At 47.8% G+C, this 24,804-nt stretch overlaps 1 protein-coding gene across 1 annotated transcript; it reads left to right on the top strand.

The window, feature by feature from the left end:
- The first annotated feature begins 27 nt into the window (after positions 1-27).
- On the top strand, positions 28-23,126 carry cenpe (centromere protein E). Its single transcript, XM_056427458.1, has 51 exons — positions 28-201; positions 1,370-1,482; positions 1,595-1,684; positions 2,122-2,240; positions 2,334-2,453; positions 2,929-3,010; positions 3,090-3,157; positions 3,247-3,321; positions 4,674-4,725; positions 4,835-4,922; positions 5,718-5,847; positions 6,047-6,166; positions 6,279-6,431; positions 6,530-6,677; positions 6,826-6,925; positions 7,690-7,957; positions 8,071-8,127; positions 8,827-8,994; positions 9,086-9,160; positions 9,324-9,392; positions 9,720-9,851; positions 10,030-10,207; positions 10,293-10,447; positions 10,966-11,115; positions 11,361-11,477; positions 11,585-11,752; positions 11,834-11,965; positions 12,105-12,326; positions 12,404-12,496; positions 12,624-12,707; positions 14,321-14,428; positions 14,521-14,739; positions 14,821-14,913; positions 15,041-15,124; positions 15,324-15,629; positions 16,160-16,222; positions 16,519-16,623; positions 16,702-16,911; positions 17,789-18,007; positions 18,466-18,516; positions 18,838-18,963; positions 19,054-19,224; positions 19,319-19,477; positions 19,597-19,806; positions 19,880-20,053; positions 20,125-20,301; positions 20,379-20,476; positions 20,581-20,678; positions 20,944-21,079; positions 21,150-21,439; positions 22,954-23,126. Exons 1-51 carry the CDS (start codon positions 146-148, stop codon positions 23,031-23,033), a joined length of 6,759 nt encoding a protein of 2,252 aa, XP_056283433.1. The 5' UTR covers positions 28-145; the 3' UTR covers positions 23,034-23,126.
- Positions 23,127-24,804: the final 1,678 nt, after the last annotated feature.

The raw sequence follows: 24,804 nt of genomic DNA, 5'->3' as shown, positions 1-24,804 counted from the left end.
TAAAACTAAGCGGGACCGTTTGAAATAGCAAAGAGGAAGAAGAAAACAACCCTATGTGCGCTCGCGCCAGTCGGCTTTTCTTACTTTTTTAAATTAGGTTCACTATCCGTTGATTTTCTGTTCGGCGGGACACTTAAAAATAAGAATGGCAGAAGAGTCAGCCGTGAAAGTGTGTGTTCGTGTCCGTCCGCTCATTGAGAGGTGAGTTTCGTGCCAACAGTTGGCTAACTAACTAGCTAATAGCTTCACGTAGGAGCTAACGTCAGGTAACGAACGTTGACGACAGTTATCGAATGTAAAGTCAAGTTAGGAGCTAACCTAAGTTACCGAATGTTATAACGTCAGTTACCGAACGTAAACTCAAGTTACCGAACGTAAAGTCAAGTTAGGAGCTAACGTCAGCTACCAAACGTAAACGTCAAGTTAGGAGGTAACCTAAGTTACCGAACGCTATAACGTCAGTTACCGAACGTTGACGACAGTTATCGAACGTAAAGTCAAGTTAGGAGGTAACCTAAGTTACCGAACGCTATAACGTCAGTTACCGAACGTAAAGTCAAGTTAGGAGCTAACCTAAGTTGCCGAATGTTATAACGTCAGTTACCGAACGTAAACTAAAGTTACCGAACGTAGTCAAGTTAGGAGCTAACGTCAGCTACCGAACGTAAACGTCATGTTAGGAGCTAACCTAAGTTACCGAACGCTATAACGTCAGTTACCGAACGTTGCCGACAGTTATCGAACGTAAAGTCAAATTGGGAGTTAACCTAAGTTACCGAATGTTAACGTCAGTTACCCAACGTAAACTTAAGTTACCGAACGTAAAGTCAAGTTAGGAGCTAACGTCAACTACCGAACGTAAACGTCATGTTAGGAGCTAACCTAAGTTACCGAACGTTATAACGTCAGTAACCGAACGTTAACGACAGTTTCCGAACGAAAAGTCAAGTTAGGAGCTAACGTCAGCTACTGAAACGTTAACCGGTAGCTACTGGGAGGGTCGAGACAGTGGACATGGTACGTTGAGCTTTCTAGGGATGGAGCGTTACTTGTTTTTTTCAATTAGTCTATTAGCCCTGAGAGTGACCCAGGTTAAGAATCAAGACTCTAGTCTGTGATTATAATTGATATAGACTTTTCACAATAAGATGATTTGAAGATGAAATCTTTGACAAAAGGGATGCTGGAGTTCTCCAAAACATTTTGGTTTTTACCGATGTTCCAAACCTCATAAAATCATCGGGGATGTTGTTGAACTTCAGCCTCAACTGAATTCTCCCAAAGCAACAATAAACATTGCCGCCTGACCATGTGGTCGAGAAAGTGAGTGTTTTTCCATGTGTGTCTTTAATTGTGTCTTGTGTTACAGGGAGGAAAACGCTGCGTTGGAGAATGCAGAGCCTGTGCAGCTGTTTTGGAAGGCTGATAAGAAATCCATTCATCAGATCGATGATGGGAATTCCACAAAGAGCTTTGTTTTCGGTGTGTTTTGCAGGATTAAAAGATGCGGTCCCTTGTGTTTTTTTGTGTATTCTTTTTGAGATGTTTGGCACATCTCTTCTGTACATTCACTGTCCTGCTCTTTTGTTCACAGACCGCGTTTTCATCGCAGAAGAAACGACCAATCAGCTGTACCAGGACATTGCGAAGCCTCTCATTGTTTCCTCTGTGGAGGGATACAATGGTACGTAATGTTAAGGGATGCAGTTGAATACAATGTGTTGCTCTATTAACTCCGCAGCTGGTGTTTATTACCTTCACATTGAAAATGCAGAAGGTTATGTTTCTAATCGCCGTGTGTTTATTTATTTGTATGCGTGTTGGTCGCATAACTCAAAAAGTATTAAACCGAATCGCATGACATTTGGTGGGATGATTGGTTATTATCCGGGGACCATTTGATTCAATTTTGGGATCGATTGGGTCAAAGGTCAAGGTCATGAAAAGGTAAAAAAATCGTATTTTTACCATAGCACGGTCAATTTTTATCCAATTGGCATGCAACTAATGCCAACATGTTCATAATTCAATGCCCAATCTAGTGATATGCGAAGGTATGCGCTCTACCGCGTGCCCGTTCTAGTTTAAGGTGTGTGTATCTAATCTGCGTTTGATCCACAGGAACTATATTTGCATACGGACAGACTTCCTCAGGTAAAACTTTCACCATGATGGGATGCGACCGTACTCCTGGAGTGATCCCTCTGGCCGTGGAGGACGTCTTCCAAACTATTAAAAATGTAAGAATTTAATCCGGTTTGATGCCACAATTGTTTTTATGGAAGCACTTCTTCCTTTTTTTTTTAACCAAGGACTTCTCTTTTGCCCAAAAGTGTTCGAAGAAGGAGTTCCTTCTGAGGGTCTCCTATATGGAGATCTACAATGAAACTGTGACCGATCTGCTCGTTGACAGCTGGAAGAGAAAACCCCTGGAAGTCAGAGAGACGATCAATGTAAGTGAGCTATTTACAAGAGTTGGGGGTTGGTGGCATTTTGTGAACGGCTAGGTCAGGATGAGTGATGCCTGGTGGTCTTATAGAAGAAATAAGAAGAAAGCATTGTGATGTTGGTTATGTTTCCAAACCAGAAGCTCATCTCAAATGGAGTTATTTATCAGAACCCAAACCTGAGATTATGTTCATCCAGATTAATCTTTTATGTTGACGCATTCGTCAAAAAGAAAGACGGCAAACGTACATGTTCCATGGAAATGTTTACTTTTAAACTGTGCTCGATGAGGAATCATAAGCGACTACGAGTAGGATTTTAGAGTTTAAATTTCAGAGAAGAGCCCCTTTTTTTAAGATTAAAATGATAATCCTCGACCTAAACTCTTCAGCAACGTACTTTTAAAGTCACGCATTCCTGAAACCCTGAGAATGTTTAGTTTCCTCTTTACGTGAGCGTTGCGATTGTGTCTCGGTGCAGAAAACCATCTTCGTGTCCGACCTGACCGAGGAGCTGGTGACGTCTACCACGCAAGCGCTGGCCTGGATTCGTAAAGGAGAAAGTAATTAACCGGCGACCACGAGGCGGAGCGCTGCTGCAGGTTCACGCCGTGTGTAACGATGTGTTCTCTGCCCCCGTAGAGAACCGCCACTACGGTAAGACCAAAATGAACGAGCGCAGCAGCCGCTCGCACGCCATTTTCCGAATGGTAAGCGACGCCCCGACGCGGAGTCAGTGAGCACGAAGGATTCTGGGAAGTCGGGGGCTTTTTCACGATTCGGTTTTCTCCTTTTTTAGATCCTGGAAAGCAGAGAAAGATGTGAAAATGCAGAAGGAGAAAATGCAGATGGAGCCATTATTGTGTCTCATTTGGTAAGCTCGCTCTTTACTCGGGTTGATTGTTTGTGTTGTATATCGGGGTTCGTACGGTCATGGAAAACCTGGAAAAGTCATGGGATTTAAAAAATTATTTCCAGACCTGGAAAAGTCATGAAGAAAAAGAAATTTCAGTTTTTTTGGAAAAGTCAGGGAAATGTGTTATATTCATATGTTCATTTACGCTGCGATTTAAATAATTAATATGCTTTCAAAAGATTGACGCTTAAGATATAAGCCGCCATACGCTCCTTCATACTTGAAAATTTTTCGTGCTGCAAGTGAAAGCAACTTAACTGAAAATACATAAATGTTTATTCTTTTAATCTAAACTATTGTCTCATTCATTTGAATCATTTAAGGTTTTACTGTATGCTTTGGAATTCTCATTGTTATGGTGTGTTCACACCGGACGCGTCAAAATTTTGACGCGCGTCGAGATTACATGTTAAGTCAATGCAAAGCTGCGTCGAAGCTGCGTAGCTGCGTATTTTCCAGCGAGCAGCGCGTCAGACGCGTTTGAAGCAGCACGAACAGAGGGTTTGTCGCGGGGCGAACTCAGCGAACACAGCGAACAGACGCAGCTCGTTGACGCGCGAGTTGAAATTTCCCAACTCTGGCAGCAAAGACGCGTGAGTCATAGTTGCGTCAGCCAATCAGCGTTGAGCAGCTCCGCTCGTCATCGTCCTGCCGGTTTAAAAAATGGAGGAAAAGATTATTGTCGCTGTCTGTGGGCACCCCGAACTTTACGATACAACTCTTTATGCTTACCGAAACCGGAGCTATAAAGATGAAGCGTGGAACAAGGTCGGAGAAGCCGTGGGACTACCTGGTAAATTTTGAATGTATGTATTTGCTTTTATTCTCGCTATTTGTTGTACTTTACTATCAACCAACCGCCGGCATATGTGTTTCATGGCAGAGGAGATCTGCCGCCGTAGGTGGAAAAGTCTCAGAGACACGTATCAAAGAGAGAAGAGAGAGAGAGCAGCGAGAAGCGCAGTGGGAGAGCAGCTCAGTCCACTAAAAAGTGGAAGTACTCTACGGTCCTGTCGTTCCTCGATCCATTTATGACTCCGCCCCCGACGCGTCCGACGCGTCTGGTGTGAACACACTTTTTTCGACGCGCGTCGAGCCTGCTGCGTCAGACGCGTCGAGAATTTTTTCGCCGCGTCCGGTGTGAACGCACCATCAGTTTAAATACGACATTTTCATGGAGACACTGAGATAAAAAGATAAAAGTTTGGTCATGGAACTGTGGTTTAAAGTCCATTTGTCACCATATGTGTGTGTGTGTGTGAACCCGACTATAATCATTTGTTCACTGGCAATGTTGCTTCGTCTTCTAGAATTTGGTTGATCTGGCTGGATCTGAGAGGGCGAGTCAAGCAGGAGCTGACGGTAAGATGGAGTTGACGTCATTCAGGCTTGATGCCTTGTTAGTTTACTCACTACAATCTGTTCTTGTGTCTGTTTGTTTAATAATAATCCTTCTGTTTTCATGTCCTAGGTGCACGTTGTAAAGAAGGTTGCAATATCAATCGCAGCCTGTTCACGCTCAGCCAAGTGATCAAGAAACTGACCGATGAGAGTCAGAAGTGAGTAAACGACACGCCTGCACAGCCTCATCTACGAGTCCTCCTATAACTGATTTATTGTTCTGATTCATCCTCCAATAACTTCCAATAACGGTCTGAGTTGTAACACATTTTCATAATCTGATTCATCCGTGTTGCGGTGATCCTCTTCCTGCTCCGGGTGTATGTTCATATGTTCACTGGCCGGCCGGGCACAGAGGACTATGACCGCTTTCTTATTCTAAGTAAAAAGTTGGCTGAAACATTTTGGGAAATGTGTAATTTATTTGCTTCATTTCCAAGAATGACACGAGAAACTCAGAACTTCTGAACTTTGAGTGTTCAGCATTTTGTTTGTCGCCATCTTTAAAAAATTAAAAAATAAAAATGTTTGCAACCATTGAGCGTAACTCACTAAATCTTGACTGGAAGAGTGACGTAGCCCCGCCCCTAAAGCATCCCCTGCTTTATGGTTTATTTACTCTAAAATTACCATAATAATCATAATTATTAAGTCTTTAAGTCATAATTTTTAAAATGTCTCCACTGCGGGACGAATAAAGGAATATCATATAAAGTACTAAATGATGACATCATGCTGTATAGAAGAAGACTTGAAACTAGAGACTGAGACAAACTCATATTTACAATGTTTACTGAGGGAATAAATCAAGTTATTTTCTGATAGACTTGATTGTCAGTAGAAATAATGAAAGTTTTAAGACCTTTCCGCATTGGCTTCACGGAGGTTGACGCCTGGTTGGTTGAACGTTAATTTGAGGACCGCGCTGACATTTGCTCATCATTCTCTCTTAGGGGTTTCACCAACTACAGAGACAGTAAGCTGACCCGCATCCTGCAGAACTCCTTGGGTGGAAACGCCAAAACGGTCATCATCTGCACCATCACGCCCGTCGCTCTGGACGAGACGCTCAGCACGCTGCAGGTTGGTGAAAGACGCGCCGTTAATATAAATATATATATATATATATACACTCGTATACAATCCTATTGTGAGGCTAAATAATGTAGATTTTTTAGGATAGTTCTTTTCCAGCTATATCAGACTTTAAAACATGAAGTTAGAGTGAACATGAGATGTAGAAAGTGAAGTTGATGTCTCTCAGAGTCTTTCTTTGTATTAGTTTGCCAGTACTGCAAAGAAAATGAAGAACGACCCTCACGTGACGGAGGTGTCTGATGACGGCGCTCTGCTCAGTCGCTATCGCAACGAAATTGTAGACCTGAAGCGACGGCTCACAGAGGCAAGTGTTTCATTTATTTGTATTTATTTTAATGTTTTTCTTCAGCCATGTCTCATTTATAACAGCACTTCCTCCCCGCTGACCTGTGTGTGTGTATGTGACCTTCCTACAGGTTTCTTCAGTCACTCAGACCACAGCGACGGAGAAGAAGGTTCTCTCCGAGCTGCTCCAGGAAAAGGATCAGCTCCAGAGGGAACAGCAGGACCGGATCAGAAATCTGACCAAGCTGCTGGTCACCAGCTCCAACCAGGTCACAGTTCGAAAGGTGCGAGCCAAAATAACGCCGCGGTCGAAGCGGAGCATTCTCCGAAGTATAAATATTGTAACGACTATTCATGTTTTTTTTAAATTTATTTTTTTAAGTTGCCAAAGCGCCGGGTGACGTGGGGAGGAAAGATGATCCGACTCGCCCGCCCGTCTGTGTGCGGCGGTCCGGCCGACCTCAGCTTTGCAGATTCTTTCACTCGGAAGCGGAAGGCAGAAAGGTCGTGTCTGTCGGAGCTGTGTGAAGGTGAGGAGGAACCAGGTGGAACCAGGTGGAACCAGGTGGAACCAGGTGGAACGAGTGCACCCTGAAAATGAAGATCCACCAACGGATTTCCTTTCTTACGCCGACTACACGCTGATTTTTATTTAAATGCATACGTGGCGTGTTTCAGATGACGAGGACTTTGAGTCCCAGTGGGAGATTTCCGATGAGCCTTCAGATGAAATGGACATGAGTCAGAGCTCTGTGACCGTTCGAAGCTTTGGAAACAGGTGAGTCTCTTTTTACTGACACTAATTTAACCATTTGAATAACTCGGTACAGTGATGTGAGAGAACTGCATCATGAACTGGAGCCTTACAGTCCTCTGGGACCGACAGGAGACCTGATAGTTTTCTCGACAGCCACTCGCGTGATGGTCTTCAAACGAGTTCAGCTGTATTGGTCGAGAGGTTCTCGAAGGCTGCGGTCCGATCTGGCTTTTTAAAATCCTGTTTTCGCTTTGTTATTGTGAGATGTTGAGACTAGATGAGTGGAAATGAACTTTCAGCATCAAGCTGCAACATGAATACTTTCTGACTGCGTCGTTTGTAAATCTTCCCTTTTTTATTACTGGGATGTGTTACCTAATTCATCCACGAGGCTGAGTTTAGTTTCAAATGACCAGCGGAGAGAAGATGCCCCTGAACTCCTCCATCCTCAGGAGCCCCTAAATGGTGCTTTGGATTCTTCAGTTGGTTGTGCTGTTTCACCGTGTGTCCTTTAGCTCAGGCCTCTTCAACTAGCGGGCCGCGGGCCGCATGCGACTCTCACTAGCACCCCCCCCCCCCCCCGTCAACAATCCTTCTCGGCTCGCGCGCGCCTCTCACTAGCACCCCCGTCAACAACTCATCAATATTCTGTGCGGCCCTCACACCCCCTGTGATTTTCTTATTTGGCCCACTTGCTACTGAAGTTGAATAGCCCTGCTTTAGCTGCTCTACAAAACCCCGCTGTCAGAGTGTCTGACGGTAGTTTGTTTGATCTTTTTTCCCAGCCCCAAAGACTCTGTGTCTCCAGACTACATCCACAAGCTCTCGGGGAAGGTGTCCCACCTGGAGCTGCAGCTGGACATCGAGAGTCTGCACAAAGAGGAGGCCATGACGAGGGCGGAGACGTCGGACGGCAGAGTGGCCGAGCTGGAGCTGCAGCTGCAGGCGGAGGCCAAGGAGTCCAACGAGAAGGCCGAGATGTTGGACATCCGAGTGGCGGACCTGGAGATGCGTCTGGAGGAGCAGAGCCACACTCCGAGTGAGACGAAGCAGGTACGCTGTGTCTTTAAACGCACCCGAGAGGATCTATCGGCGTCCGCGTGCTGCTCGTTTGGCCCGGTGGTGTGAGCTGCTGTCGGGGCTGATCCTCATGCCTTGTTTTCCAGATGAGCGAACAGTTCGGTGAGACCATCCAGCTGTGTGAGACTCTGGCTACCGAGAAGGTAACGGAGCCCCTCGGCTTTCTTTGCTTCTGAAAGAGGAGAAAATCCTGTGAACTTGTCGTCTCCTGTATGTTTATAATGTTTTTAGACTTGCTACCTTTACAAGGTGTTACATTTAAGTTAATCTGGCTTTAAAACGGCAAGAGAATCATTTAATATATTTATTGAACAGCGGCAAAAGCTTTTTAACCTACTATCCACATGGATGATTTGTTTATTAATCTCCAGAGATACTAGCAGGGTTCGTCCGGCCGTGGAGAACCCGGAAAAGTCCTGGAAGTTTAAAATTCCATATTTCCAGGCCTGTAAGAGTCCTTTAAAAAAATTTAAATCCCAAAAGTTTTGGAAATGTGTGATATTCATGTTAATTTACGCAGTTTAATTAAAAGAATAAACATTTATACAAATATTTATTGTTTTTAATCAAACTATTGTCTCTAATTAATTTGTCATTTAAAGGTATAAACTTGTGTAGACACAGATTTCACAACATTTTTCCTCATGTAAACTTGGTTTAAAGTCCTGAAATCCATTAGTCAACAGTCTTCTCAAAACATCAGTGGGAATTGAAGTTATTCGGTTACTTTTCCAACAACGGGATAAGTATTTATTGAAGCTACGAGCGCTGAGGTCGGAGAACATCAGAGGAATGCATTTTCAAGTGGAAGCGCTTCAACGTGTTGCCTTGTGCGTCCGCAGGAGTCGCTGGCGGCCGAGCGGGACTACCTGAAGCAGGAGCTCGGGATGTTCATCGAGGAGACGGAGCGTCTGGAGAAGGAGAACGCCGCTCTGTCCAAGGAGGTGGAGGAGAAGAGGGAGGTGGACGAGTTCAGATCTCTGGAGGACGACTTCAGGAAGGGGCACGAGGTAATCTCTCCGATTCCATTCAGACGCCTCTCGCGGTGCTCGGATCAAAGGGCTGTGGAGTTAACGTCGTTCTGTTGCTGCGGTCCTACAGGATGACACGAGAAACGAAATCTCTGAACTGAAGAGGGCCGCCGAGTCCTCAGAACGCCAACGTCTGGAGCTTCAGGTAAGAACTCCATCTGAATGGTCGGTTCATGGTAAGATGTCAAAGAAGAAGCTGTCACTTTAGAAATATAAGATGTTTATTATTATATAATTTAAAAGCCAGACCGTAAGATTGCAGAAGTTGTTAAATACGCTTCACATGTGTTTATTGTTTTTTTTCCAAGAACAAACTAGAAACTTTGTCTGAGGAGCTGCAGAAGAAAACTGAATTTGTAAAAGAACTTGAGAGCATGGTATGTGTTTTTAATTGTTCTCTTGGTAACTTATGTATACAGTTTTGGTGTGTGTGTGTCAAATTACTTCACTTTCATTTTTTTTGGCTGGAAAATGACTGAATTCCAAAACTAAGTTATTGTCGCTTGTATTAAAAATAGTTTTTTTGGCAAGCTATGATCATTCATAATGAAAGAATTAACGTCCCACTTCCACACCATGCTCCTCGATATATCGTAACATTACTTGACTTTAAAACCAATGTTTCCCGTGATAAATGGAGGCAGGTAAAGGTAGGTGTCGGTGCAGGAGGTCTCTGAGCTGACGGTCCTGTTTCCTCCCTGCAGAGCGGGAAGGACCTGGTGCAGGAGGTGGCGATGCTGCGGCGCTCTTTGGCCGACGCCGAGGGGCTCAGCCGAGACACCAAGAAAGAATGGGCTCACCTGCGCAGTGAGAACATCGCTCTGGACGAGATGAACGTGAGTGGGACGAACACACACACACACACACCCTTTGGTAGTCTGGACCTCCATTTAACTTCATGTTGGGGGCCAGAAGACGAGTGGATCAATCCTTATTTCTTCCAGGCTGTCCCAGACGTGTCTCTAGGACTGACCTCTGTATTTTATTTGTCGCTCGTCCCCGTCCCCTCTCCAGGTGACTCTGAGTGCCAACTCCGAGAAGATGGAGGCCGAGGCGACCGGCCTGCGCGGCAAGCTGGAGGCGGAGAAGTCTCGCGGCAGAGCGATGCAGAGCGACCTCCAAAAGGAGCTGAGCGCGGCGTTCGACGAGAACACCAAGCTCACCGCGCTGCTCGACGGGAAAGTCCCAAAAAGTACGTCTCGACTCTCCCGAAGAACCCGAGCTGCAGACGCGATCCAGGAACCCCCGCTGAGAGTTTGATGGTTCTCCGTCTCCAGATCTGATCGACAGCGTGGAGCTCGAGAGAGCCATGGCGCGGCTGAACCGAGAGCTGAGCGCGGCCCGGGAAGCAGAAGGAGCCCTGAGGGCTCAGCTGGAGGAGCTCGCCTCGGCCCAGACGCTTCCGGATGAGGTGGAACACCTGACGGCGCAGGTGAGCACGGTGTCGGGTCATATGAGGCCAAAGAAACGCCACCGTTGCTCTGGCAACGACTTCAAAATCAGACTAGGCATGTGCCTCTTTTTTAAATAGTGTTCACACAGACATCTGTCAGGAATAAGATCTTTATTACTCAAATATAATAAAAATCTGACGATTATTTTCAGTTTCCGATGTCAATTAAAGCTTCAAATTAGCATCAAGAACCTCGTGAAAAAGAAAAGGCTACAACTTATTTAATGTTCCCATATTTTAAGGATAATAACAGACTGATCAGGATAGAGGACCCAACACTTTGATCAGGACATCCCACATCCAATCTCTTATGGGTGGATGAAGGAATAATTAAAATAGAGATGACCTGATTGTTGGATTCCTTGGAGGCTCGGACTCTTCCTTCCTTGTGAAGTCGGATACCTGTTCTCTGGTTATTGGAACTCGTAGATATATTTGTACTAGTGATCCCACATATGTAACCTTCAAGTTGTAATGAATGATTGGTACACGTCTAGCTGAGCGAGCGGACTGAAGAGCTCCGGCGTGTGCGAGCTGAGAGCGACGCTGCGCTGTCGGAGCAGAGGAGCGCCGCCGAGGAGACGGAGACGCTGCTCGCCGCCGAGCGAGACCAGCTCACCGGGGAGCTTCAGGGGAGCCTGGAGAGGGTGAGTCCACGCTCTGCTGTTTGGAAATGTGTCTGAAACCTTTCATCACGACCGGTTGACGGTCTTCTGCTCCTCACAACTTCAGAAAACGCCCTTTTTATATACTTTGTTTCTAAAACACTCATTTTTACAAATATATCTAAAGTGATATTCATTCTGTTGGGTTCCCTGAGAGTTGTCGTCCTTTTTTTAACTTCACAGCCGTGTCTTGGTGTCCCTCTTCAAAATAACTTTATTGTTTTTAGGCTGCACAGACGCAACTTCTTCTACAATCTCTCCGAGGCGAGCTACAAGAGCAGAGTCGAAATAACTCTGATCTGGACAAACTCGCCGAGCAGAAGGAGTCTGAATACGGGGAACATGTGAGTGAAGCTGTAGTTAAGCAGTGTGTGTGCGTGTGTGTTTCTTTGTTTCTTTTCTTCTAAACTTCATTGTCAATGTCCTGACGGTTGGAAATCCAACCCAACAGGTGCTGGCTCTGACCCAGGAGCTCCGGTGCGCTCGCGACGAGGAGGCCGATCTGCTGTCGGCGCAGAGGAGCTCCGCCGAGGAGACGGAGAAGCTGCTCTCCTCCGTCGCGTCGCTCGCCGCCGAGAGAGACCAGCTGCAGACGGACATGCAGGACAACGTGGACATGGTGGGGCCGCGTTTAAAAATGCAGTTCTTCTGTCCCTACATCTCGTAGGAGTATGCACATGCATTATTATTTGTGTGTCAGATGATTGAGAACCAGCAGGAGCTCAGGACGGCGCTGGACAAGACGCAGGAGCAGAAGGAGCGCATCAAACATCTGGAGGCGGCACGCGCATCCAAACGGGAGGATGCACAGCTGGAGGAGCTGCAGACACTGGTGAGGGCTCTTAAAGCGCCTGGTTCATAAAGGTTGTGTGATGTCATTACAATACTTCTGTGCTAGTAGCATAACATATCCTTTATTCAGTGCTCGCTTATAGACGGCTCACACTTTGAATACCGTCACGTCTCTTTAGACCCGGGGGCTGACGGAGGAGCTCGAGAGTGTTCGAGCTCAGAGAGACGAGCTGTCGTCTGAGAGGACGGCCGCCGCTCTGACACACCGCGAGGAGACGGAGAGGCTGCAGAGCGGCGTGACGTCTCTCAGCCAGGAGAGGGACGAGCTGCAGGACGCTCTGGAGGCCCTGCGGCAGGAGAAGAGGCAGCTCAGAGCGCAGCTGGAGGAGCACGCGGAGACGGTGCGGTCACTTGATTGAAAAATAATTATTGCCATCTGCCTTGAAAGAAGAAGAAACATCATGTTTCACTGTCACAGGTTGCTCTCGCCCAAAGTGGGTTCAACCAGCCAGAAACACTGACCTCAGAACCTCAACCACATGAGGAGGAAGTGACCCGTCTGCAGCAAGAGGTCAGGCTAGTTGTTGTTGTTGTCTTCATTGCAAAGACACAGATCTACTCCAGCCTCATCCTTCCAGACTCTGGTTCTTCTGGTTGAAATCACTTTAATGTTGGAATGTGGCCGTTTCCCTCCGCAGGTCAACGACCTCCAGGTGACTTTACAGGCCGTCGCTGAGCAGAAGAGCCAGCTGGAGGTCGACCTGCAGCGCACCACGGAGACGGTGAGGGGATGGATCACCTGAGAGCAAACATTTGGGGGTTTAAGTTGGGGCTGCAACAACGAATCGATAAAATCGATTATTAAAATAGTCGGCAACGAATTTCATTATCGATTCGTTGTGTCGCGCGATTATTACGGCGCTCAATAAGTCACGGAGTATGAACAAAGTTGAGCGCAGAGCGGCGCAGGAGAAACAAGAGGCAGGGAGAGGAGAGACGGAACGCTGCGTTGTGAGAGCCAATCAGCGCTGAGCTGCTCCCCTGTTGATGAATCTAATTGGCTGCTGCTGCTCACATGGCGCTGGATGCGGAAGTCATTCACGTCGTCGGAGACATTCACGGAGCTGAGTGCGCCTCCGGGTGACGTTATGACCCCAGACACCAGGGCGCTACATGTCACCACGTGTGTGGCATTTCCACAAGAGGATAACGTAGAAAACGTGTTTATTTATTCCGTGGCGGATAGCGGAAAATATTTTTCCACGGAGAAAGGCAACGGAGATAAGCCACGCCCCCACTCGCTGTGAGCGCTGCGCGTGCAGACAGCATTTAACAGAGCGGAGCAGCGTGCGCTCTGATCGCTCTTTTAATGAAGTATCGATACTAAAAATATGCTAAATCACATCGTGTTTAACGTACGGTACTTTGTTAGTATCGCTACACCGTGCAGCGTGACAGCAGCAGATGTAGCGGACTAACATTCAAGCTAACCTAACTTCCCAAACGCTGTGGACATCTGAACACTGATTGGCCGAGACGCGTCACGTCCCATCAAAGATGTTTTATTGTGAAGAAGAGCACCACTTCACATTTTTTCCGCGTCTCACTGCAATCTCAACGGCAGCGGGCCAGGTGAAAAAAAAAAAAAAATCTGAACGCGTCTCTGATATTGTTCAGGGGGCCACATGGGGACCACTGCTCAGGAGAGGAAAGCTGTCAGTCTGTTTGTGACGGTTCATCAAATGCTGACCAGTGAACAGGTTCATCACCATGGTGACCAGTGAACAGGTTCATCACCATGGTGACCAGTGGGTCTCCAGGACCTTTCCATGTCTTTAAACTACATTTTCATGATTAAACATTTTGTGAAAACTCTGTCTATACGTGACAAAGTGAGAAGATGTAGTATTTAAACTAACAATGAGAATTCCAAAGCATACCGTATATATACCGTGTAAATTAACATTTGAATAAAACAAATTTGCATTACTTTTCCAAATATTTTGGGATTTTATTTTTTTCAATTACTTTTCTAGGCCTGCTAATAGCCATTTAAAAATGCCATGACTTTTCCAGGTTTTCCACGACCGTACGAACCCTGTTTTGAATAAAGGGTTGAAAAGTGTTTTTGTTTTTTTAAATCCGATTAATCGATAAAATAATCAACCGATTAATCGATTATCAAAATAATCGTTAGTTGCAGCCCTAGTTTAAGTGAGATCACACTGAGCAGAAGCTCCTGAACATAACCGACAGACCTTTTTATATATTATATTTTAAAAACCAAGAGGGGCAACATGGCATGTTTCACTTAAACTGTAGAATTCATTCTTCCTTTTCAGAAGTACTGTATTCCCTTTTGAAGTTTTTATTTACAGTGTTCTCTTATTTTTAGGATCTAGAGACTCGGTGTCTTCTTCAAGCGGAGCTCCAGGAGCAGAAGCAGCTTCACTCTGATCACATGACCCTCTGTGAGCAGAAGGAATCTGACTTGGATCAACAGGTGAGCTGAAATATGTATTTTAAAACTTCTCCTTTTATTGTCAGAGATGTGACTGCATGTTGAGACTCTTCTTCTTCTCCTCATGGCAACAGACCAAGACGCTCAGCGAGCAGCTGGAGAATGCTCTCGCTGAGAGGGACGCCCTGTTGGCGAAGGAGAGCGTCGGCCGGAGCGCCGCAGAGGAGACGGAGAGGCTGCAGAGCGTCGTGACGTCTCTCAGCCAGGAGAGGGACGAGCTGCAGGACGCTCTGGAGGCCCTGAGGCAGGAGAAGAGGCAGCTCAGAGCGCAGCTGGAGGAGCACGCGGAGACGGTGCGGTCACTTGATTTAAAAACAAAAAAGGTGTTATCTGTCTTGAAAGAGAAGACGAAACATCATGTTTCACTGTCACAGGTTGCTCTCGCCCAAAGTGGGTTCAACCAGCCAGAAACACTGACCTCAGAACCTCAACCACATGAGGAGGAAGTGACCCGTCTGCAGCAAGAGGTCAGGCTAGTTGTTGTTGTTGTCTTCATTGCAAAGACACAGATCTACTCCAGCCTCATCCTTCCAGACTCTGGTTCTTCTGGTTGAAAACACTTTAATGTTGGAATGTGGCCGTTTCCCTCCGCAGGTCAACGACCTCCAGGCGACTTTACAGGCCGTCGCTGAGCAGAAGAGCCAGCTGGAGGTCGACCTGCAGCGCACCACGGAGACGGTGAGGGGATGGATCACCTGAGAGCAAACATTTGGGGGTTTAAGTGAGATCACACTGAGCAGAAGCTCCTGAACATAACCGACAGACCTTTTTATATGTTATATAAACCAAGAGGGGCAACATGGCGTGTTTCACTTAAACTGTATAATTCATTCTTCCTTTCAGAAGTACTGTATTCAAAGTGTTCTCTTATCTTTAGGTTGTAGAGACTCAGCGTCTTCTTCAGTCTCTTCAAGCGGCGCTCCAGGAGCAGGAGCAGCTTCACTCCGATCGCACGGCGCTCCGCGAGCAGCAGGAATCTGACTCTGACCAACAGGCCAAGGCCCTCGCCGAGCAGCTGGAGGCCGAGAGAGACGCCCTGCTGGCGAAGGAGAGCGTCGTGGAGACGCTGGAGGGCAGAGTGGCGTCGCTCGGCCGGGAGAGAGACGAGCTGCGGCGGGCTCTGACGGAGGAGGAGCAGCTCGGAGCCGAGGTCAAGGAGCACAAGGAGGAGGTGTACGCTACGGTGTGTGTGTGTGTGTGTGTGTCCTTCGTTTTCATTCATTAGGTCATTGTCTGGTGAACGGTCCATCATGACTCGTCACATTAGTCGTACAAATTATTGAGATTTTAATGGTTTTAATTCTTTTTTTGGGTGAACTTGACGCCTCACAGCTGCGTTTTCTTTAACTTGCCAACTCAATCTAAATCCATGTTGTTGATTTCAAAGGTCATAGTTTTAAAGCCTGTGTAGAGAAACCTTCACTGTTCGTCTATTACGCCAGACCTCGTCTCTGAGCTCCGCCTCCGTCTGGCGTCGACCACACAGAAGCTCCTCCTCCTCACCGAGCTCCTCCCTAAAGGACCCTCTGCTCTCATAACGCCATGCCAACATTTTCATGTGGATTATCTGCGTCTCCGCGGTAACTTTCCCCCCCGGAGCCGTCGAACACTGCTCCCGCTGCAGGGCGACATGCAGGCTTCATACGAGCTGACGACGAAGAAGAAGATCTGTTTTCCCTCCTAATGTTGGCACCTTGTTTCCTGCTTCACCAGGTCAGGCAGCTGACGGCGGCTCTGGTGGAAGCGAAGGAGCAGAGGATTCTCACGGAGACCCTGGTGAGGAGGAGGAGGAGGCACTCGTTCAATTGTAGTTTATTTTGACTGCCGGACACAATGAACCACAAAGACACGACTTTAAATCTTTTTGTTTATCAAATAAGTGCCGTAAGTCATTCAGCGTGAACACGACTAAACGATGACGTAACAGAGCAGCAGCTCTGTTCCGTTATCAGACGTTCTGTTGGCAGTTTTCTATTTCGTGTGTTTTCTTTCGAATGATTTCTTATTTTATCGTTTCCTGAAGACGCCTTTTCGTATTTAACTTGTTATTTAAGTTCCGTTGTGTTTCTCAGGTGTCGTCGACAGAACGGCTTTTGAAAAGCGTCCAGGAGGAGCTGTGTGAGCAGAAGCAGGCGAACGCCGACCTGGACCAGCTGAGGCAGCAGAAGGAACGACAGGTGAGCGCCCCGACGCGTCGCTCTGGGACGAGGCGCCGCCGTGAAAGCGGGAACGAACCGTCTCTCCGCTCCTCTCAGAGCGAGAAGCTGCAGCTGGTGGAGGAGGAGAGAGACGCTCTGCTCTCGGAGAGGGAGGCCGGCGGCCGGAGCGCCGCGGAGGAGACAGAGAGGCTGCGGAGCGGCGTGACGTCTCTCAGCCAGCAGAGGGACGAGCTGCAGGACGCTCTGGAGGCCCTGAGGCAGGAGAAGAGGCAGCTCAGAGCGCAGCTGGAGGAGCACGCGGAGACGGTGCGTTGGCCTCATCACTATGACGACGTGGCGGCCATTGTTGGGCTTCAAGTGGAATCTCACAGATGATCTTTCAGTAAAGATCTCAATCTAAAACCATCGCTTGAAGACATAACTCGAGGATCATTTATTGTCTTTATGCACCAAAACAAATACACGACAAGCAAAAACAGAACTATGTTCCTGTAGTGCTTCTTTTTTTTTTTTACTATCATACGGAATGAAAACACTAGTTTTATATCTGCATTAGTATGAACTGGGCGTTTACGCACACGATCCTCACAGGTATCATGTTAGTGTGAAGTCTGTTTTCACTTGGATTATAATTCTCTATAAACCGGGACTGAAGTCTTGAGGATCGACACTTCAACCTCTTAAACCTCCTCGTGATGTTCATTTAGTAATGAATTAAATAAAATCACCTGTCACGGTATAAGAGCTCAAAACATCTTTAACGACGGGGCGCTAAATGTCAGTTTCTCACAACGTGAGTTTAAATGAACCACGAGGAACGCCTTAAAAAACAAATGCTGTGACTTTTGGTACCCAAAAAACTATTAGGATGCATTGTGCGTGTCTATAGGAGGAAGACTCGTGGGTTGCCATAGAAACGGGCCCTTTGAGGTGGGGGGCAGGGGGATTCCTTTTGAAAATGGTTGTGCCAGTGTTCCCCGCTCGCCATAATGTGTTCCAACGTTGGAGCATCATTTGGGCTTCGACCTCTTGGTTGGTAACGATTCATTCATCAAATCTGTAAACCTCTTTCTTTATTCACAGCACTATTTAAACGTGAGTCTGACTGCTTTGGGCTCCTTGACTCTTCCTCTTGAAGCTGAACTCTGGAGGTGAAGAAGCTGTATTCCTTCTCTCCTCACAGACGACCTCTCAGAGTGAGAAGCTGCAGCTGGTGGAAGAGGAGAGAGACGCCCTGTTGGCGAAGGAGAGCGTCGGCCGGAGCGCCGCAGAGGAGACGGAGAGGCTGCGGAGCGGCGTGACGTCTCTCAGCCAGCAGAGGGACGAGCTGCAGGACGCTCTGGAGGCCCTGAGGCAGGAGAAGAGGCAGCTCAGAGCGCAGCTGGAGGAGCACGCGGAGACGGTGCGTTCACAGGCCGGAGGAAAAATAGGTTTATTTCAAGAGCCTTGTGGGTCCTGACGGGTCTTAAGGGGGTTTTGTACACAACTCAAAAGATTTACACACATGAGGAAAGACAACAGAGAATATTCACATTTTAAGAAGTTGGAATCAGAATTTGTATTAAATAGTTTTGCGTAAAATAAAAACTCAAAGCGCTTCATCAATAGTTTAAAATAGTTAGATTTTAAGGTTGACGAATAAGAAGCTGGAGTGTAAAGTGACACGTTGTGGTTTAAGTCCCAGAATATTCATGGCGGTGTCCTCCTGTTTTATCTTTTTTCTTTTTTTTATAAAGTTGAGATGTTGAGAATAAAGTTATTGCAGAACAAGATGAGCAAAACTTTCCTACAAAATCCGACACGGGTCTTTTTATTTATTTTGATGTCATATTTATTTATTATCTGCTCTCCTGGTTTCAGGTGCAGCAGCTGGAGGAGCAGAGAGGAGGTGCAGCCGACGCCTCGCAGCAGGTTCGTTACCCTGAAGTCACGACTTCTTGACCCAGGAAGCGTCACGGAGCTCATCCAGAGTCACACATGGCTGATCTGCGTTGGCATTAAACCCAATTCATAAGACGACTGTTTAACAGAAAGTTGATCAGTAATCAATACGTGAGTCGTTAAAGCATTGGACAGAAAAGCGGAATCAATAAAGTCATTCGATAGAATAAAACATGATCGACTCCCAGCGGGACGTCGATCCCGTGAGAGAAACTCGATTTGATCCCGACTCAAATTCAGATGTTTAAGCTCATAGCGATGATATGTTGTTGTTGTTGTTTCCTCCTTCAGTTGCTCAGCGAGGCGAACGCGACCATCTCGGCGCTCCGGGAGCAGCTGAGCGGTTTGGATCGGAGCGCCGCCGTCGCCAAGGAGACGGCGTCCTCGCGGCTGCAGGAGTCCACCGGGCAGATCCAGGTAAACCCGGCGGGTCAGAGGTGACGGGCCGAGGGGCGGCGGCCTCGTTACGCGTCTGACCCGACGCCCCGCCCCTTTGTGTCGCTGCAGAAGTCCCTGAGGAAGTTCCAGTCCTTCATCGACCGCTGTGCCGAGCAGAGGTCGGCGGCGCCGGGCCCCTTGGAGGACGACCTGAGCCACCTGCCCCACGCCACCGCCGGGGCCCTGAGCGCCGTGTGCGAGCTGGACCGCCAGGTGTCGCTCGCTCTGGGGCGCTTGGTGGTGAATATCAACTTATTCTTCCCCACACACACACACACACATACACCGTCGCTACGGTCTTGCCCTCTCTAACCCGTGACCCCCCCCCCCCCAGGAGCACCTGCAGGCCCAGGCCCAGCAGTACCGGGACCTGTTCCAGCAGCTGGCGGACAAAGATCTGGCCGTTTTCGAGGAGACTCGCCGTCAGGACCTGCTGCTGTGCCGAGAGGACGACGTCACGGAGCTGCTGGACAAGAGGCAGCGCCTCCTGCAGGTGGGCTGGGAGGGGCGTTCAGGGGCACACGGGAAAACACACGCTCGCTATCGCCCGAAACCCGCGGAGGACGGTTCCCGATCGTCTCGTGGTCGCGTCTCTGACTCGTCTCTGTGTAGAAGATGAGCGTGGCTCTGGAGAAGCTGCGCCCCGACATGTTCTTCTACGCCGACACGCTGTCGGCCGAGCTGAGCTTCAGGGAGCGCCTCACGGAGCAGCTGACGGCCGTCTTCAACTGGCACAGCGGCGGCGAGCTGCACGGCGTCCTCATCGGCAGCGAGCTGGACCACCTGGCCGAGTTGGTGCGCAGCACCGAGGTCGCCCTGCAGGTAAACGCCCCCCCCACGCCCGTGTTCCCAGAGTCTCGTCTAACACCCTTCCCCCCCCCCCCGCCGGCTGCAGGCCGTCGTCGCCGAGCACCGCGCTCCGTGTGAGGAGCTGCGGCGGCTGGAGGCCGACGCCGATGCCCGGCTCCGGGAGGAGAGGAGCAAGACGTCCGCCGCGCTGGAGGGCGGCGCCGCCCAGAGGACGGAGCGCCAGCAGCTGGAGCTGCAGCGGGCGGAGGAAACCATCAAGGTACGGCCGATCTGACTCCGCCTCCAGAGAGAGAGACGCTCCTGAGTGACTCGTGTTCCTCTTCTCTTCAGGCGCTGCACGAACACGTGGAGCAGCTGGAGGAGGCGCGGCTCAAGGCCAGCAGCCGGGTGTCCAATCAGAAGCAGGCAACGCAGCTGCTGCAGACGGAGCTGCAGGACAGCCGCGCTCAGGTGGAGGAGAAGGACCACGCCCTCCAGAGCCTCCGGAGCAAGCTGCGCCAGTCTGAGGTTCATGTCGACGCCTCTCTCCCAGGCCCCTGAACGCCTCGTGTGTGTGTTGTAATGTCGCTTGTGTTCTGCTCTAGAACTCCTCCCCCGGCGCGGTGCAGCTGGAGAGCCTCCGGGCGAAGCTGTTCAAGGTGGAGCTGGCCTTGAGTTCGGCGACCGAGCGACACAGACAGGAGTGAGAGCCCGGCGCCGCACACCGCCGCTCCGGGTCGGAGGTCGAGGCCCGGTCCACGCCGAGGTCGTCCTCCGGAGTAACGAGGTCCTGCGTTGTGTCCTCAGGATCCAGAAGATGAACTCGCTGCTGAAGGAGAAGGAGGAGGGCGTGAGGAAGCTGAAGGAGACGCTGAGGAAATGCCAGCAGGAAGGAGACGACTCGAGTAAGTCGGCCGTGTTTGTTTTGATCCTCTGGGGGGCGTGTCCAATGTAAGGATCATTTTATGGGGGCGTGGCCAATGTAAGGATCGTATGATGGGCGTGGCCAACGAAAGGATCATTTTATGGGGGCGTGGCCAATGTCTAACGAGTTGGGGGGGGACGTTGTGTTCCTCGTCGTTTTTGGCGCTGTCCGTCAGTTTGAAGGCGGTTGCGTTTTTAAGTGTGAAGTCGGTTTCACGTTGCCGACGGCGACGTCGTCGTGTTCAGTCCTGCAGGGCGAGGACCTCCACGCCCGGCTGACCGCGCCCAGGGGCGTGGTCATCAAGACCAGCGTGCAGCTGGAGAAGAGCAAGCTGGCGGACGAGGTCAAGCGGCTTCAAGTCAAGATCTCCGATCTGGAAAGGTGAGAACCGGTTTGAGGCGGAGCCGCCCGGCGTCCCGTAGTCCTGGTCTGATGCCCCTCCCCCCCTCAGCTCCGTGTCCAATAAGGAGGAGGACGTCAGCAAGTGGAAGAGCCGAGCCATCGCGCTGAGGATGAAGAGCAAGGTGGCGCTGGAGAAGCCGTCATCGCCCTGCACGCCCACCAAGAGAGGCCACGCCTCCTCCTCCTACGGCACGCCCACCAAGAGAGGCCACGCCTCCTCCTACGGCTCGCCGACCCCCCGGAAGGCCCCGGACTCCCCCCAGAGCCGGTTCTCCGAGATGCTGAGCAGAACCTGCCCCCGGCAGTTCTTCGATAACTCCGCCCTCGGGACCGTCCCGGGTGAGTCTCGCGTTCGGCGCTCCGTCGTCTCGCCGCCGCCACGCCGTAAAAACAAACTGTTTGTGCTCGCCAGATGTTTCCGACGTTCCCGATAATCCCGACGCGATGACGGGTAACTGCCGTAACATTCACCACTGGGTTTATTGTTGTTGTTGTTGTTGACGGACACGTGAGGTGTGGAGCTCGTTCTGTGTGTTCATCAGAACTGAGTCAGAACTTCAATATTTATTCTCCCGTTGGTGTAAAATAAATCCACGACATACAAATACTTCATTAAAATATATATTTTATTTCGGTTTGTCAAAAATAATGTGGTACAAAATGTTGAATGCACTAATATAATTAAGACGAGTCACTTAGAGACGTTCATCCTTATTTACAGCTTTACTGATATTTAAATATTTGAGCTGGAATATCAAACTTCTGACTTAAAATGATGCTAATACTTAATTTTCTTTTAATTTTTTTAAAAATTTTAAAAAGTTTTTAATAAATACAGTACCGTATTATCAGATTATTAATGTTGATTTATAATGGTTTTATTTTACTTTTGTGTTTGTATGGCACATTTTGGCGTCATCAAAATGTTTTATTTTTGTTTTAAGTAACACCAAAAAACAACAAAATACTTACAAGCCAGAGCGTAGAGCGTCATGAGTCATAGTGTGTAATGGTGGGTCAGTCAGGACCACAGGACAGGATGGCTTTATAGGGGTTATTATCAAGGGAACATAACACACTACTGTGTTGGTCGGGCCTCGCTAACAACAAACAACAGCGTGAAACCTCAAAAACAAGAAACCACAAACGATGCAACGGGTCATATCCCGATCCGAACTCATGAACACAACAACACACACACAACACACACAACAACGCTGCCAGACAACAACACCAGCCACACCACATCTTACAGCTATCAGCGACCATCCACATCCATTTCAACATTTACAATAATATGCTATCAGCCAACTCACATTAGTGTGTATAAACAGTATAAATAAAACAAAATAAGGTTGGTAGGAATAAGGTTGGTAGTTATTAAATAACGCTAATTAATGTTTGAATAATGTTGAGAATAATTTTGAAGTTAAGTGAGTTATCTGTTTTTTTTTTTTTTTTGACTGACTTTTATAGTCCGGTGCGCTTATATATATAAAAAAAAAAAAAAAGACCATTCTTCATCATTCATTGATTTATAATCCAGTGCGCCCTATAGTGCGGAAAATACGGTAATACATTATTAAGACTTCCTAATGAACTAAACTGCTGCGTCTAGTTTTATTATCGGATTACTTTTTGACTCCAAACATTCAACTGGATTCAAAAAGGTCCAAACTTTCTATATTTAGACTAAATTTAATTTGTAATAGTTTGGAAACCAGAACACGGATAAACTCACGAGTCATAGTTTAAAGAAGGGAGGCTGGTGGAGGAGGTGGAGCACGAGGTGGAGCACTGGGTCATGTGACGAGGTGTTGTGTGTCATGTGACGGAGGTGTTGTGTGTTGCAGAAGCGGCGGCGGAGGAGAAGAAGGAGGAGAACTGGTGGCCGATGTCTCCAAAGCAAGAGGAGATGTGTAAGACTCAATGACGGCGTCACGTTTTCCCTTTTTAATCTTTTATTTTCTGTCTTGTTTTTACTCTTCTGTTCTGAACTTGTAATAAAGAAAACGATTAAAGTAACCGTCTCGTTCTCTTTAATGACACAGAACTATATTTACTACGGCAACTCGGATGACGTTAATAACAATAAATAACTAGAACGGGCACTCGGTAGAGCGCATACCTTCGCATATCACAAGATTGGGCATTGAATTATGAACATTTTGGCATTAGTTGCATGCCAATTGGACAAATGTATCGTGCTATGGTAAAAAAAAAGATGTTGACCTTTCCATGACCTTGACCTTTGACCCGATTGATCCCAAAATCTAATCAAATGGTCCCCGGATAATAACCAATCCCACCAAATTTCATGCGATTCAAGAAGATTTTGACCTGTTCATGACCTTTGACCCGATCGATCCCAAAATCTAGTCAACTGGTCCCCGGATAATAACCAATCATCCCACCAAATTTCATGCGATTCGGTTCAATACTTTTTGAGTTTTGCGAATAACACATACAAATAAATAAATACACGGCGATCAAAACATAACCTTCCGCATTTTCAATGCGAAGGTAAAAAGCCTCAAGTGTTCCAGAATCCTCTCGGTGACGTCATCACGGCCCTGTAAGCCACGCCCACTTCCCTCCAGACTCAGTGGTGAGTTCGATGACGTCATCAGCTCGTCTCCATTAGTATATTTACCTGCAGAGGGCGCCATTGTTCCCTCAACTAGTTTGGGGTTTTATGTAATGATTTGATCGTGATGTTAATTTAGCACGTATTGTTTAACCTCGTAATGTTGACGATACACCTGCTGTCCTCTGGGGTCAAACATGACCCGGACTGGTTTGACCGTTATTTAAGCAGTGGCGGGCCGTCAGGGCCAGCAAGGCCTTCTCTGCTGGCCTAAACATCAGAATATATATTTTTTTCTAAATATATTTCCCCACAAATATGTATTCACTTATTTCCCAGAGTAAGAGTTATTCTCTTAATTTCATAGCGTTCCTCTTGGTTGCGCTGCTGCCAGCGCCAGGTTGAGATTTGGAGGGCTGGTCTTTGTTAGATCTTTTATCCAATCATATTGAGCCATCGTGCGCTTGCCTTGATTTCTTCAGTGTGTGCTGGGTGTTCACAGTCCATGTTAGATCGTCAGTAAGGTGTATTCCCAGGTATGTTAAACTTGATCTAAATGACTTAACATAAGCATAACATGATCGTATATTTGCCTCATTGTTCTTATTGGACGCGGCTATGTATACAGCACTATTTAGAATCCATTTAGCCCACTTTTAAGGGTGTTTTCCTCTTTATCGGTAACGTTGAATCCAACCACGGGAGCCGCCATTCTGTTGACAAAAAGCAGCTACCTCATTGGTGTAGACCGATCACGTGTCGAACCGTGCCACCCCTCGTGACCAAGATCCTATTACGCTCTGAAGAAACTAGTTCGGCATAAAACAGTCGCATCGAGAATCGACGGCAAATTCAGCGACGAACTTTTTTTTGGTAGCTAAGCACGACTGGTTCTTTTTATGAGCTAACGATCGTGTAGATGCGCGACTGTGGAGCGGGTTGAAACGAAAACAGTGTTCACCTTACGGCCTAGTCGTGCTGCACGTCTTTTGATTGGATTACCAATATTGAGAGGCAGAACCTCAGAACTAGGAAACTGAATTTGATAAACAAATTAATTTGCGTACTACTAAGCTGTTTTTTCAACCCACAATGGCGGAAGGAGGAGAAGATATCG

This window comes from Pseudoliparis swirei, chromosome 12, assembly GCF_029220125.1.
Source record: "Pseudoliparis swirei isolate HS2019 ecotype Mariana Trench chromosome 12, NWPU_hadal_v1, whole genome shotgun sequence".
NCBI lineage: Eukaryota > Metazoa > Chordata > Actinopteri > Perciformes > Liparidae > Pseudoliparis > Pseudoliparis swirei.
Note: the sequence above shows the minus strand (reverse complement) of the source record. Positions and strands in the feature narration are given on the sequence as shown.

Excerpts from the sequence above, each read along its gene's own strand:
- cenpe (XM_056427458.1), top strand. The coding sequence starts at position 146 with ATGGCAGAAGAGTCAGCCGTGAAAGTGTGTGTTCGTGTCCGTCCGCTC. Across the intron at positions 3,322-4,673 it reads CCATTATTGTGTCTCATTTG|AATTTGGTTGATCTGGCTGG; the intron begins GTAAGCTCGCTC and ends TTCGTCTTCTAG. Across the intron at positions 10,208-10,292 it reads CGACGGGAAAGTCCCAAAAA|ATCTGATCGACAGCGTGGAG; the intron begins GTACGTCTCGAC and ends CTCCGTCTCCAG.